Below are 16,147 nucleotides of genomic sequence, written 5' to 3'. Positions count from 1 at the left end.
TTATCTTTTCTGGCTTCTGATTATAAGAAGATGACAGCTGAGAAGTCAGAAGAACAGGAATTGTCAGGACTCCAACCCAGCAGCTCTTGTGCATCAGGCGGCAGCTCTTCCCTCTGAGCTATTCAGCTCGCTGGACAGTTCCTGGCTAACTCAGATACTAGTACCTGTGTGGTTCCTGAGTGGCTCCACCCTGTGTTGTTCCTGATTGGCTTCATCCTGTGATTTCCTGATTGAACAACCTGTATAAACCTGGCCTGGCACCTCCTTCCTTGCGAGATTATTGAGCTCCCAGCCTTTAGTCAAGCACTCCTTTCACCAGCTGCCTCATCCAAGACTATACTGCTGTTCCTATGTACCGACCTCTGCCTATTTCTGACTACACTGCCTGCTTGTCCTTCAAGACTATACTGCTGTTCCTGTGTACAGACCTCTGCCTATTTCTGACTACGCTACCTACTTATCCTTCAAGACTCTACTGCTGTTCCTATGTACCGACCTCTGCCTATTCCTGACTACGCTACCTACTTATCCTTCAAGACTATACTGCTGTTCCTGTGTACCGACCTCTGGCTATTTCTGACTACGCTACCTACTTATCCTTCAAGACTATACTGCTGTTCCTGTGTACCGACCTCTGGCTATTCCTGACTACGCTATCTGCCGGTGCTGCCCCTAGTGGTTGCAATACCAGTACTCCAATCCAGGTCAGTTCCGTACAGGAATTGTCAACCAATGTTAAAGGTTACAACAAGATTTTGGATTTTCTTAAATAGCTAATATCATGGATAAATTAAATACATCACTCCAAAATTAATGTGACAAACTGCGCATGCGGGTATACTGAGCTCTGTGCTTAGCCCCTAGATGTCATACATGGGCATTTTTACAACTCTTTTAAGTTTTTGTTCCATTACTCCTTGAATCCCGGTGAGATGCCTCTCACCCAGCCAAACCAGATCTCACACTTTGCACTGATGAGAAGCAGCACTCCAAAACACAGTGTCTGCAAACTGAGATTCTGGTTTGGCAAGGCTTGTTAAAAAGTTGATATTGACTTTTAGGATTGCTACTTGCAATAGGGGGCACTAGTGTTCTAGTCCTCTTCCTCTCTGAAAAGGTAATTAGCTTTTTTCATTTCCCAGAGGAGCATTGCAAGGCTTAAAAGTCTCCTCACATTGGCATGCTAGGCTTGGCATGTCACTCTACACAAGGAGAAACATTACCCCTTGTCTAGACGTCTGATTTGTGCCCAAGTAGCAAATAAAGATCGGGCTATCACTGCGTCTTCTTTTATCTTGGCCTCAGAGGTCTCTATAATCCTTTTTACAGTGTATGTTCCTTGATTTAGGATCTGGTCTTGGGTCGTCCACAGATTTGCTCGCTATCCTACTATCATCTTCATCCGATGTGTCATATAAAGGTCTATCCGTTCATTGCCAAAGTAATCCTCAAGATTATATCATCTGTAAGTAATAAAGTGCACCAGATACCGGAGTCAGGATACATAAGGTCAGGATCCAGGCCAGGGCAGGGGGTCTAGGATACTGGACAAGGGGAGGACATTGGAGCTGAGTGTCACGGGTGTGACAGACAGTCATTCTGTATCCGGCTGTAGAACGTTGTGGCGCCCCTGAGGGTTCGACCACCACAGGGATGCTGCACTTCTTTAATGGAGTGTGGTGTTCCTCCTCTGAGGTAAGGACAGTGTGATAGTCGGGACCTAACCTTTTGCATCCAACACCACATTTCTCCACCAGAGGGAGCTAGTATGCACTAGGTGCTGCTCCCCTGGTTACAGGGAGACTGGGGAACCAAGAGTGAAGGGAACCAGTTAGTGGGTGAGGGTGGAGGACTTACAAGTTAGTTACACTTTAAATTTAGTATTTAATTCAAAAGCCATCTTTGATCTTGGTTCTTGTGGTCGTTCTCTGGCTGTTCACTGTGCTGTCATATACTGTGTGTAATGTGACCTCCCTCCCGGAGCGCAGATCCTGTGTGGGCCTACACCGGCAAGGGACACAGCCCTCGTACCTTAGCCTTGGGACGAGTGGTAGGTTGGAGACCAGGAATGTCTCAACCCGGCCAAGGACCAGGACCAAGAAGGCCCGGAGCTTAAGAGTGTGGCTCCACAGCAAATGGATCCCAGGCAGGATGCAGACGGAGCGGTGTACACCACCTGTCCTCGCCATGCTGATATATTCAGAGGGACTCCGGCTGCAAGAGGGGTACTGGCCCCCGACACCCGACCTTGCTACTCTACGTCCTGGTCGGGAAAGCCCGGTAGGCCCAGAGGATCCCACCGGGTATCGGACGGAGCTGAGCAGCCACCCGTGGCCTTGTTCTGAGAGTAGCTCAGAGGGAGACCTGGCCTATTTGCACACACGGACAGGAAAGGATTCGGTCTGTAGCTCAGGAACACTCTGCAGTAGGGTCCCGACTGAACGCTGGACTTACTCGGAGGTTGTTGGACCCCCGTCCCTGGTGACCGCAGGACTCCGCGAGGAGCAGGGGGTCGCCTTCCTTCTGCCATCTCTAAAGTGAGTGAAGCCTTGGAAGTTCACCCCTATGGCCTCCGGACTGTTTATTCTGCGCCACACCGCAAGACGCGGCGCCCGTCTCCCTCTACTTCTACCCCTTCCATCCTGTCCCTCTGCCCTGAGGCCTTGCTCCGCCTGTGGGAGCAGTAAGATCTCTGGCCGCCAAACACCATGCCTCAGCGGACTGCAGCGGCGCTGGTGACCCTTCACCAGATGCCACAGGTGGCGTATTCGTTAATCAGCCACTCAACCCGGATGAGCCCACACCATCTCTTTTAATGTGACGGCCCTGAGCATGGGTCGGGTCCGGGCTACGGCTGCACCCCATCTTTTCATCACAGGACCCGACTCTGAGTCCCCCATCACCCAGGGTAAACTAAAAGGGCTTTTTCGAGAATGAGGCATCACAACGTCACTGCACTTGGCCTTGCAGACACCCTCTTGATTCTTTCACCATCCCTCCCTCTGTAGGACCCAGTGGTGAGCTCCACTTTCTGCTGCTAATTAACACACCCTTGCTGGACTTTTAAATAACACCCAGTCTCTCTGGAGAATCGCTGGTGATAGAAGTTTATTCCTTTGTCGGCTAGTTTCTTCTTGGAGTTTCTTGGGCCTAGCTCTAGTGTCAGTCAGGGATTAGGTATCCTGCTTGGTGATAGGTGAGGAATCTATTTATGAACGATAGGGAAGCCAGGGTGTTGTAAGATCTACCTAGGGGTCTCCACTCTCCCTTTCCCTCCTAGTTGCTGGACCTTCCCCCTTTTCCCCTTGTCGTACGCTGGGTCATTCCCATACCCAGCATGACACTGAGCTTGCGGCAAGCAGCAGGGTCTCTGCAGCGTGAGTATCCCAGCATCCTCTGCTTGTTCAATGTTTGCAAAGGCAAAAACTTATCTGCTTATTTTTTATAAAATGTCAAATGAATGAACTTACTAATATACTTTATTTTTCATATCTGTATGTATCGTCCTATTTGTGACCTCATTTTTGGTTCCTGGAATTTCCCTTTTTGTATTCACAGGAAGTTCCCTCCTCCAATTTCAGAAATCCCCGTATTAATGATGCCAAAATGCTGTATTATAATGATAATTGTTCTCTAATTTTATGGTGTGACCTCCGAAGTCCCTCCCTGTCCTCTCAGTTCTGGATAAAGGTGATGGGAACACCGGCGTCCTCTATCAGAGGATCGTCGTCCTGGAGGTGAGTCTCGCTGCAATCTCACACATTCACTGCAGCCACAGAATTGTTTTTCTTAAAATTTTTTTTATTTCAATAGGAAATATTTTATTGCAGCAAATTTTTTTTTCAAATTTTTACATTGCTCCATATGAGAAATTACCGGTCACAGACGCTGCACAGAGGCTCCGAAGCTCAATAGTCGGCATTGTGTCCCTCCATATGGCGCTGCCGTGATTTTTTCTATTAGTTATGGCTAATACAGAATTATTTTGTTGTGGTCTATATACAAATGTATTGTGTGATAATTTACTGTAATGTCCTTGTCTGCTCAATCTCTTAGAGAAGTTTGCTGTCTTTATCCGGTGTCACTATGACTCGCCTCGTGCTGCTCCTATCGGCCGTCTGCGTCATGGCATATGGTACGTTACCCTCCATATGGTCGAAAATGGGAACATTACTGCCAGTGAGCTTTCTACTATAGGGGATACAGAACACGCTGTATATAGTTGACGTGCCCCCTGGGTCGTGGGGTACTCGGTGCCGGGCCGGTCGTTGCTAGGGGAGATGTCACAGTGGCGGTGACCCGGTCCGTGACCCAGGGCGGTCAATAAAAGGGGTTATTTACAGGGGATTTATAGTTCTTATATACAGTTCGTGACGCCACCTGTGGTATGCGGCTATATGGAGCCGCCGCTGCGGAGCAGAACCTCTGGAGCTGGTGGGAATGCAGCAGAGTTGGTTCCGCTCTCCACAGGTAGAGCTTAGCTCCAGGGCAGTGTAGATGTTAAAGATGTTGCGGTGTAGTGCAAGGAGTGATGGCGCAGCAGCAATAACTGACGGAGACAGTGGGGTGCAGTCCTCAGGGTTTACTCACAGTTGTTAAGTTCCTCAGGTTGCACTGTCCAGCTTACAGCCTCACACATCGCGCTGCGTTCACCAGCAGGGGTTCAGCAAACTCCCAGGTGTTTCAAGAGTACCTGACAGGACCCCGTTCTATATGACCTTCTCAGCCGTCTTTCTGCGCTGGCCCTCACCCTTCTTGCCCTGCGCCTCGCCAAACAATGTCCCAAGCCGATTTCCTCGGATCTTTCTGGGCAACCTGGAGTTCCCTGGATCCTATGTGGTTACCTTTTTGGTGACTTGAGTGCAGATGTGGCAACTGCACCCTGAAAGTACAGAAGCCTCCGGTTTCCAGTTGAACCTTGTAATTCTCACTGGTCAGGGGCCGGTCCCCTCTGCGGCTTGATCCCTCCACCGTCTGGCAGATTCGGGCGGTCGAGTGGCCTCCAGCACTGCCCGTACCCCTGGGATCCCTTTCCCATTCCTGGAGCCTTTCTCCTGCTCCTCTCTCCTTCCTCCTCTCCTTCTCAGTCTTGGGCCTCTCTGCTAGGCCCTGCTCCTGAGCAGAGCTCCTACAGAGCTCCTGCTCCCACTACTTCTCCTCTCAGACTGATCTGTCTTTCCAAGATGGTTCCCTCTTTTATATCACTTCTAACAAGTGCTCCCCTGATCTACGTCCTCCACCCACACCCACTACATGGTTCCCCCTACTTTGGTTCCCCCCACTGCAACCAGGGTCAGGGCTCAGCAGGAAGCGCGACACATCTTGCCCCTCCAGCTGGTCTGGAGTAGTGTAGTGTTGGATGCAGGTGGGTGGGTCCTGGGCAGTACTCCGTCCTTACCTGAGAGAAGGAGACACCACACCTCTGGGTGAGATGCAGTACCTCTGTTGCGACTGAACCCGCAGGGGCGCCACATAGTCGTAGGAGTCTCTCCTGCCTGGCCCTGAGCTATAGATCACAGAACCTCCCAGTGGGAACAATACTTTAACGGTTCCCGCTCATGGCCGTAATTGTGCCGCCGTAGCGGCCGTCTACTGTACACACCTGTGCTTTTGGAAGTTGTACTGTGCCCATCACACAGCATGAAATCTGCAGCCCTGACTTTTATATCCCTTGTCCAGTGCACACCTGGTCTCTGCTCCCTCAATGCATCAGTCCCCGACACCCCAAAGCACAAGAATCCTTCCAGAATGGCTGATTAATAGACAGCTGAAGAGACTCTGATGCTGCGACCATCAGTCTTGTTTCACTCGAGCACAATATAGGTGCATTTTTGCACTTATAGTAATGCCGCAAGTCCTGACTACAGTTTCATACGGATCTACGAAGCTGACAGTTTGGATTGGACTTACATTCATTGGAACTTTTGAGAGCTTTCTTAAGGTTTATTCCCATCTTCTATCATCAGGAGCGCACCGCTCCCCTGCCTCCCGGCTTACTACTTGCTCAGGGGCGGCGTGCTCTTGATGATTGACAGTTTGGACCAGCGGCATAATTATGAGGCTGGCCGGATCAGAGCTGCACTTACAAGCTTTATAGTAAAGAGATTGTAAGCACTGTGCTCCTTAATCAGGAGACCGGCCAAGGTGCACTTATTTATTGGCTGTATGGGCCCTAGAAACGTCTGATGCTGACGATTGTCGATGTGACTTATCTGACAGAAGAGAAGCTTTGTCACCTAGTTTCATTTCATGGCCATTTCTCTTCGCTTCTTTGTAAATTTTAGGATAAATGCTTTTTCCGGGGAAACAAACTCAGGACTGAAAACTTCTGGGATAGAAAAAGAACAACACAGAATACAATGTATGTTGTGACAACAAATAGAAAATGATAATACTTTCTAATATTTTTGTTCCATCCAGGATGTCCCGATATCGTCAAGAAGTCGTCCTGGAGTATAAAGAATACCGACTGCAAAGATGGATTAATGACTCCCGTTCCCTGGGTGATCGTCCATCATACGGACACCACGACCTGCGCGACAAGGGACGCCTGCACCGCACGAGTGAGAAGCATTCAGGACCATCACACTCGTAACAGAAACTTCTGTGATATCGGCTACAAGTCAGTATTGAGCTTTGGCTTAGGGTGTAGATGGTTTATAAGCTTTTTCCATCTTCATATGTGGGTGAGCGGCAGGGCCGGTCTTTGGGAAGTGTGATCCGTGTGCGGTGCATCAGCCATTGTGCCTGGATGCGGCACCACCACTAGTCTGACACCTGATAACCACAATCCTATGACGGTATTATATCGGTATGGTATAGTACTGGTATTAGTTGAGTTTATGTGGTCAGTGTATCGGTTATTTGTAGTCCGCACACCATACAGGGAAAGTGACAATGGGAGATATCACCATCTGGACCCAGCCCTGATGAATGGCTCCGGGATGGAGAGGATCATTACAAAATGCAGAATTCTTTTCTTGTTATTTCACAGCTTTATAATCGGAAATGACGGCACCATATTCGAAGGTCGCGGGTGGACAAAGCTCGGGGCTCATGCCAAAGGCTCCAACTCTAAGTCCATCGGCATCTCTTTCATTGGAAACTTTCTCAGTAAGTAGAGAAATGGGTTACAGGATGAAAGTGGACATTCAAACACTTATTATTACCACTGATTGGAGATGGTCTGACTGCTGGGATCTAAGGGGCTCCGGCATTACAGCCAATATAGAAATGTACGGGACGGTGGTGATGCTGGAGGCTGTGATGGCTCAGGAGGGATTTCTACTCTACATGTATACTGCAAAGTTTCCCAAAAGTTTTACTTAAGTAGTTTTAGAGATCCTCATTAGTTCTCTATTAGATTACAACTGCGACCCCTCAGAGTGGGTTCACATGCCGAGTATTTGTTGCGAGTTTCTAAACTATTTCTGCAATAAAAACCGAGTTTTTCATTGCTGAAAATGCAACAAGAAAATGCAGAAAAGTGATTTAACCCTCAGATTTCAGTATCTCTGTTGAAATGATTGGGGAAGAAACAGCACCAAAAAAAGTGAGTTTCTGCAGAAAAAATGAACATGTTGCAGTTTTCAAAATCACCCAAAAAAACTATTTTTGCGCAGTCACATAAAAAAAGCAGCATAGATGTGATTAAGCTAAAAATCATCCACTTTGATAGGACTGCAAAATGCTGCCGCACCAAATACGCATCATGAGAACTTGACTTCAATGGGATGAAATAAATATCCTCTCCCCCCAAAAACCTTAATTACCCCATGTTTGTAGAACTTGCTGATCATTGGGGGTTTCAGCAGCAGATGGAAGGAAGGGAGACACAGTCATTACTAGTGGGTAGGCGGAGCCCACATAGGATAGAACACCTCAGATTAAAAAAGAGTGTTGTCCGGCCCCTCCAGCTTGGGCTCCTCCTACTCCAGCTCTCCAGTCTAAAATTTGAGGTCACAGAGGATGGTCGTTGCTGGAAGCAGCTCCTCAGAAAATTTTTTTATTTTTATCGGACAGAGACTTGGACCCCCGTGGTCTTGAGGTCTCAGGGGTCTCAGCGCTGCTGGACCCCCACCCCTCCCTTGGCGGATCTGCATTACCCTTTGAGAGAGGTCCCTGCAGAACCCTGCCGGCCCCGGGGGATGAGGGATGCTTCCCTGGCGGGGACGCAAACCGCGCATCTGGGGTCACTGCGTTCTCCGCCCTGGGGGGAAGCTTGGGCACAGCGCCACAAATCCCTGGGGGTCCCTGTGGCGCTCAGCTGGGTGAGTACTCAGCATGTTAATGTGTTTTGAGTGCTTCAGCGGCTGCTGCGGCAGCCGCTGCTATGTATTCAGGTGGTGATTTGTGTTTTTTTGTCCGCAGGTGGATGCCTGCAGGACATGGAAGCGGGGCAGGAGCGGAGAGCGGAGGAGTCGCGCGCGCTTTTTTTGAAGCCGGCGGGGGGCGTGGCTTCGCGCCTTCCCGGTCTTTCGCGGGCAGGAAGCGCTCTGAGCGTGCGTTTTCTCCTGCCCCTCCTCTTCCGGCTTCTCTCTCCTCACAGCGCGGCGGCCATTACTGAACGGCTTCCATCGGGCTCCTCACTCTCCTCTCCTCCCGACAGACCGAAGGAACACTGCACCGCGGCCAGCTGGGTGAGTCGCTTCTGCCTGTCAGGGCAGAAGCTTAACCCCTCACCCCCTCAGCGCAGGGCACCTTTCTGAGGTACAATAAGGTGGCAGACTGTGCTGTCCTGCAGCTATTACCTCATATAGAGGTTCCTTTTTTTGTCTGGGGCTCGCACATCCTTTTCATTTCACAGAGATTGTGGGGAGTCTGCGACATTAACCCCTTATTAGGCGGTTATCCCTTAATTGGGGGTCAGCTGGGGTAGCTCTCTATTTAAGAGCTTTAACCCTTCAGCTTTCTTTTAAGAAACCACACTGTCCTACTTACTGACAGGTTTAACCTGCCATATACTGTGTGAGGGCATGTCAGATCAGGGTCCAGGAGGTGCGGACCGTCTCCCAGGTCCGCTACAGGATCAGTCTCGCGTGTCTGACACGCAGGAGTCCTCGACGGCGTCAAACGCAGCGGTCGGGGGTTTCGGTGATGGGGCAGTGGTCAAAATGGAGGCCCTCACTCGTTCTATTGATGGCCTGTCTGACCTTCTAGGTTATTGGGTGTCAGCTTCCTCTCATGGCAGGAAGCGCCACAGGCCGGTACTGCCCTCCCCGCGCAGCGACTCGGAGATCTCTGTTATGGGGGGTTCCCCTTCAAGCTCAGATGGGGAGATGTCCGATTCGGATAAGGAGGATCGGCAGGGGCACTCTGCCTCTTTTTTGGGCCGTGCAGAGGCTTTTATTGGAGCCATGAGGGAGGCGTTACAGTTTCCGGAAGAGGTAACTAGACGTCCTGGTAAGTCGGCCCGGATGTTTCAGGAGTCGCATAGGTCGCGCTTGGCATTACCATCTCTGGATGAGCTTAATGGGGCAGTGGAGAAGGAACGCCTGTGTCCAGATAAACGTTTTCAGGGGACACGGTTTTTTGAAGCACTGTATCCGTGTTCCACGGAGTTGATTGATAATTGGATTCCTTCTCCTGAAGTGGATGTCCCTTTATCCCAGCTTAGCAAATCCTCATTACTGCCTGTTAAAGGGAAGGCGAGTCTGCAGGATCCGCTGGACAGAAAAACGGAGATGGCGGCGAAATTCATCTACGAGGCCGCGGGTCATGGATTCAGAGCGGTGCTAGGATCCATGTGTGCTTGTAAAGCTTCCCTAAGCTGGTTGGACCGTCTACGGACGGCGTGGCAGGATGGATCCCCGCTATCCGAGGTGGATGGGCTTTTCAAGTTGTTGGCGGATGCGGCCCGATATGGCAGTGATGCAGGTTTGGATACCGCGTCACTGCTGTCCAGGGCGCAATCCTCGGCAGTCACAGTCAGAAGAGCACTGTGGCTCAGACAGTGGACCGGGGACGCGGTTTCCAAGCAAGGTTTGCTATCTTTAGCTTACAAGGGTGGTCAGTTATTTGGATCTGACCTCATGGAGCTGATTGTCAAGGCAAAGGCAAAAGAAGCGGCCTTACCACAGCGAAGAACTGCGTCGGGCAGGCCTAGTGCCGGTAGTAGTCGGCGGCCCTTTCGGTCCAGGGGACGGTCCGGTCAGCCCTCTTGGGGATCGGGTCGTCCCTCTTTTTCAGGAAAAAAGGCTTCTCAGAAATCCCGCACTCCCTGGAAACAGAGCTTCCGTCAAGACAAGCGGGAAGCTGACAAAAAGCCCGCTAAGGCGGACTGACGCCAGGTTTTCACTGGAGGGCTCTCGAGTGGGCAGTCGCCTGCTCCAATTCGAATCGACTTGGCGTCCCGCGTTTCGGACGCCTGGGTGACGCGGGTTGTGTCAGCAGGCTACTTCATAGAGTTTCTTTCTCGACCCCCGGACAGGTTTTGCCGATCTCGCATTCCGTCAGAGCCCGAGCTAGTTGCCGCTCTACGGCAGGAGGTCGATTCCCTTCTGCTGAAGGGTGTGGTGGTACCGGTTCCGCCGGAGGACCGGGGAAGAGGGTTTTATTCAAACCTCTTTGTGGTCCCCAAAAAGGAGGACAAATTTCGCCCCATTCTGGATCTCAAAAGATTGAATCGGCATGTCCGCACCCGGAAATTCCGCATGGAGTCGCTTCGCTCGGTTGTGGCGGCCCTGTCACAGAACGACTTTTTGGTGTCAATCGACATTCGCGACGCTTATTTGCATGTTCCCGTCGGAAGGGCCCACCAACGCTTCCTTCGTTTTGCCATAGGTCAGGACCATTTCCAGTTTGTGGCCCTACCATTCGGGTTGGCCTCGGCGCCCAGAGTTTTTACAAAAATTCTGGCACCTCTCATGGCGATCCTTCGAAGACAGGGGGTTACGGTTCTTCCCTACCTGGACGACCTTTTGATTGTGGCGTCCTCAAAGGAGGAGGCGGTGACGGCTCGCAATCTATCCCTTCAGCTCCTGGAGGACTTCGGGTGGCTGGTCAATTGGAAGAAGTCGTCTCTGGAACCGTCGCAGTCAATCCTGTTTTTGGGGATGCATTTCGACACGGTAAAAGCAGTGGTGTCCCTGCCTCCAGACAAGCAAGCAAGTCTTCTTCGACATGTACAGGTTATGAAGTCTTCGACAGCAATGTCCCTTCGAAGGTGTATGCGCCTTTTGGGTTTGATGGTGGCGTCAATGGAGGCACTTCCGTTTGCCCAATTTCATTCCAGGACTCTCCAAATGCTCATTCTGAACCGTTGGGATCGATCACAGGCTTCGCTGGATCGCAGTGTCATCATCTCCCACAGGGTGCGAGAGTCTCTAGAATGGTGGTTACGTCCGGAAGCGTTATCCCTGGGGAAGTCCTTCCTCCTTCCGAAGTGGTCGGTCATAACCACCGATGCCAGCCTGTCAGGCTGGGGGGGTGTCTGGAACGATCTCTGGATTCAGGGAGTATGGTCGTCGGAAGAGTCTGTCCTGCCGATCAACATCCTGGAATTGAGGGCGATTTTCCTTTGCCTCCAACACTGGACAGTCCCTTTAAACTGTCTGCCAGTCCGAGTGCAGACAGACAACGCGACGGCGGTCGCGTATATCAACCATCAAGGTGGAACGAGGAGCTCCAGGCTCATGATGGAAGTGTCTCGGATCCTGGTATGGGCCGAGGCCAAGGTGCCAGCCATCTCTGCGATTCACATTCCGGGAGTTCAGAATATCACGGCGGACTTCCTCAGTCGCGAGAAGGTGGATCCCGGAGAATGGAGTCTTCACCCAGAAATTTTTGCACAGCTGTGCTCTCGTTGGGGAACTCCTCAAGTGGATTTGATGGCATCAAGGTTCAACACCAAGTTACCAACGTTCATGTCCAGGTACAAGGACCCGAAGGCTGTGGCGGTGGTTGCTCTGGTGGCTCCGTGGGACCAATTCGAGCTAATCTATGTGTTCCCGCCGATATCCTTACTTCCTCTGGTGTTGCGTCGGATCAGACTGGAAAGAGTCCCGGCTATGTTAGTAGCCCCAGACTGGCCAAGGAGGACGTGGTTCTCGACGCTGGTGTCGCTTCTGGCTGCGCCTCCACTTCCTCTCCCTCTTCGCCCGGACCTGTTAACCCAAGGGCCCGTTCGTCATCCGGACCTGAAGTCTCTGCGTTTGACGGCGTGGCTCTTGAGACCGAAATCTTGACTCGTCAAGGTTTTTCAGCCGAAGTCATTGCCACTCTGCGAGCTGCCAGGGGTCCTGCCACTACTAGGATCTATCACAGGACTTGGGAGGCCTTCTTTTCATGGTGTTCGGGTTCTTCAAGGAACCCGAGGATTTTTTCCATTCCCAATTTGTTGGCCTTTTTGCAGTATGGCCTGGACAAGGGTTTGGCAGTTAGCACTCTGAGGGGTCAGGTTTCTGCTTTGTCCTTGCTGTTTCGGAAGGCTATCGCCTCGCGTAGGGACGTTCGTTCCTTTTTTCGCGGGGTAACCCGTCAGTTTCCGCCGCGGAAGGCGCTTGTGTCCCCTTGGCGGCTCAATCTGGTTTTGGAGGCTCTTCAACATGGGCCTTTTGAGCCTATGGACTCCGTTAGCCTTTCTTTGCTTTCTTGGAAGGTTGCCTTTTTAGTGGCAGTCACCTCTTTGAGAAGGGTTTCTGATCTGGCGGCTCTTTCTTGCTCGCCTCCTTTTCTGGAGTTTCTCCCGGATCGCGTGGTGCTTCGCACACGGGGCGACTTTCTACCTAAGGTGGTGTCACAATTTCATGTTAACCAGGATATTGTGTTGCCCTCGCTCTGTCCGGAACCGAGGAATGCGAAGGAACGGGCCTTGCACTCATTGGATTTAGTGCGGGATTTGAAGTTCTATTTGTCTATTACTCAAGGTTTTCGGAAATCGGACTCTCTGTTTGTGATTCCAGCAGGTCGTCGGCGTGGTCAACGAGCTTCCAAGGACACTATAGCTCGATGGATTCGGTCGGCCATTTTAGAGGCTTACCGACTCAAGGGCGAATCTTGTCCAATTAAGATTCGAGCTCACTCCACGAGAGCTGTGGGTTCGTCGTGGGCTTTTCATCATGGGGCCTCGGCAGCTCAACTCTGCCGGGCGGCTACCTGGCGCTCCGTCCACACTTTTACAAAGTTTTATAAGGTGGACGTCAGTGCTTCCGCTGATGCAGCCTTAGGACGTAGGGTCCTGCAGGCGGCTGTAGTTTAAGTTATCGTTAACTTGTATTTAGCGCTAGTTGCGCATTTTTCTAGGTTGTTGGGATTCTGCCTCTGTTGGTTTTTTCCCTCCCTTAATTTTTGGACTGCTTTGGGACGTCCCACTAGTAATGACTGTGTCTCCCTTCCTTCCATCTGCTGCTGAAAGACGGATTTTGGTAAGACCTTACCTGTAAAATCCTTTTCAGCGAAGGAAGGAAGGGAGACACAGCTCCCTCCCATGGCAGAAGTGTGTTGTTGTGTTTTCAGATGCAGCGTGACCCTTCTCTGATAGCGATTATCTGGGCTGAGGTCGGCGCGCTAAGGCTCTGTTCCAGCATTGCCAGCTCATCGCAGTGGTCAGGTCCAGTGAGTAGTACCTGGGACTGTGTGGTTTTTCTGTTATATGCATAACCTGTCTCTTGTTTTTTCTCTGAAGTTCTTCAGAAGGGGTTATGTTGCTCCGCTGGTGATATTTGCTCTTCCTTAGCTTGTGTACGGACTGGAGAGCTGGAGTAGGAGGAGCCCAAGCTGGAGGGGCCGGACAACACTCTTTTTTAATCTGAGGTGTTCTATCCTATGTGGGCTCCGCCTACCCACTAGTAATGACTGTGTCTCCCTTCCTTCCTTCGCTGAAAAGGATTTTACAGGTAAGGTCTTACCAAAATCCGTCTTTCAACCACTGGGTCCTGAGATTGGGTCTCTACAGCCCCATCTTGAACATCTGTGTGCTCACTCGGCCTCTGCTCCATTTATTGTCTATGGGACTCTCTGGAATAGCCGAGAACAGTGCTCCACTATTCCCAGCAGTTCTATAAGCGAATGGACCGGAGGACGAGCATGCGCACCTCTGCTCCATTCAAGAGAGGGCTGCAGAGACCCAATCTCAGGACCCAGCGGTCGGACCCCGGCGATCAGCAAGTTATTCCCTATTCTATGGATAGGGGACAACTTTTTATTTTGGGAATAACCCTTTAACTACACATGCGCACTTACCTGCTAGGATTTAGGGTAAGGACAGACATGGTGAGCGGGGCTTTGTCGCATTGTGGCCGCACTCGTGCTGCACTGTCCGGCCGTACCGATCTCCTTGTGTAATTCACCTGACATTTTTCTTCCTCTCCTCTTGTAACCAGACAGTCTCCCATCCTCTGACGCCTTGAATGCAGCCAAAAGTCTCATCCGTTGTGGAGTCACCCTCAAGAAGATCAAACCAAACTACACCCTGAAGGGTCATCGCGACGTCCTCGGCACAACGTGCCCTGGGGACGCTTTATATAATAACCTCCGGCAGTGGGGCCGGTTCTTGGCTAAGAAGGAATCGCTGCCATAGAGAGCGATGTAAACGGCAAGCAATGTAGGAGAATAAATCCGCTCACCGCACCAATGACTCTGCTGTTATTTCACAAAAAAATGCCGAAAGATCAGAAAATACCTAAATATTAAACTTTAGATCTATAATTTAAGATTGATCTCATTACATACTGTAGCTCTTTGACATTGGGGTCAGGGGTTCTCAGTGGAGTCCCCACATTTACTAATAAACTTTACAGAGAATCAATCTCGACCAGATAAAATAATATATATTTTATAATACATAGATGCTCGGATCCCATGGCAGAGTCCTGGATCACTAGTATAGATAGACCCTATTAGTCCTGGGCCACCATGCTTCTGTCCCTGGAGAAACAATACTGAACACATCCTCAGCCTGGCAGATTGAGGATTGATGAGTTTACGCCTGATGATGCCCATACACATTAGATAAAGGTTGTCCAAAATGGCCAATTTCAACCATAGCAAACAATTGTTGGCTGTTTCGGTGGGTTCTTTTTAACCAATCACCAAGTCGAATTTTTGTTATGATCCATAACACCGGTTGGACGTGTTGGATTTTTTAGATGATTGTAAGCACTGACTGCATCAATCAGCTAAAAAAATCCAATATTGACCGATACAGTCTGAGATGTACTTTGGGTCATTCAGATGGCTTACAAATCATCGCTTCGTCGGCCAACCTTCATCTAATGTGTACAAGGACCTTCCCTCCCTCTTTGCTGTGGGATAATACAGTAGGAGAGTCCAGCAGATATTGGGCACTGTGGTGGGCTCTGGCAGACTCTCAGCATCTGTGACTGACTCTAGGTGGGCTGTGACTGACTCTGGGGGGCACTATACTTGACCTTGGGTAATCTTTGTCTTACACACAGAGAGCTTTGATTCTGTGGACACTGTGGCTGGTTCTGTGGGCTACGTCTTACTCTGTGGACACTGTGGCTGACTCTGGGTGGCCTGTAGCTGACTCTCAGGGCATTGTCATTGACTATTGGTGAGCTGTGGCTGATTCTTGGGAGTCTGAACACTGTGGCTGACTATGGGTGGGCTGTAGCTGACTCTATGGTCATCGGGCTTGGCTTTGGGTGAGCTGTAGCTGACTCAGTGAACTATGGTTGAATTTGGTGGACACTAGCTGGTTCTGGGGAAACTGTGGCTCACTTTGGAGCCACGTATTCAGGGGTCATGGACTCTGTAGACACTATTGCTGATTCCGGGTGGGCTGTGGCTGATTCCGGGTGGGCTGTGGCTGACTTTGGGTGAGTTGTAGCTTACTTTATGACCAACGGTTGAATCTGGGGACAATGGCCAATCCTGGGTCTCTGTGGCTTATTCCGTGACTTCTCTTTGACCAATTCTGAGGATTAGGTCCCTATCAGGTTCCCTACCCATCCCAAATCACCTCTTTAATATTATAGCTGCCAATTTCTGTATTCTGATAAGGTCTTAAAAATGGTCATATGCCGACCGCAGCTTGGCATATGTAAATGAATCAGGGCTAGTCCAGCAGGGTGCTGCTTGCTCAGATTATTTGCGGTTCCTCTAATCACGTTACCCTGGGCGTCATTGATATCCTCCACACCATCCACTATCACAGTAGAAATTTTGGTAATCTAATCTCTTGCTT

The 16,147-nt window shown here is 50.5% G+C and overlaps 1 protein-coding gene across 1 annotated transcript; it reads left to right on the top strand.

The window, feature by feature from the left end:
- The first annotated feature begins 3,586 nt into the window (after positions 1–3,586).
- On the top strand, positions 3,587–14,568 carry LOC141155265 (peptidoglycan recognition protein 1-like). The gene is made up of 5 exons (XM_073642070.1): positions 3,587–3,737; positions 4,057–4,135; positions 6,421–6,622; positions 6,995–7,113; positions 14,322–14,568. The coding sequence occupies exons 2-5, from the start codon at positions 4,087–4,089 to the stop codon at positions 14,516–14,518; spliced, it is 567 nt and encodes a 188-aa protein (XP_073498171.1). The 5' UTR covers positions 3,587–3,737; positions 4,057–4,086; the 3' UTR covers positions 14,519–14,568.
- Positions 14,569–16,147: the final 1,579 nt, after the last annotated feature.

Source organism: Phyllobates terribilis, unplaced genomic scaffold, assembly GCF_046119375.1.
Source record: "Phyllobates terribilis strain yellow unplaced genomic scaffold, ASM4611937v1 Scaffold_7__3_contigs__length_470593459, whole genome shotgun sequence".
Lineage (NCBI taxonomy): Eukaryota > Metazoa > Chordata > Amphibia > Anura > Dendrobatidae > Phyllobates > Phyllobates terribilis.
Note: the sequence above shows the minus strand (reverse complement) of the source record. Positions and strands in the feature narration are given on the sequence as shown.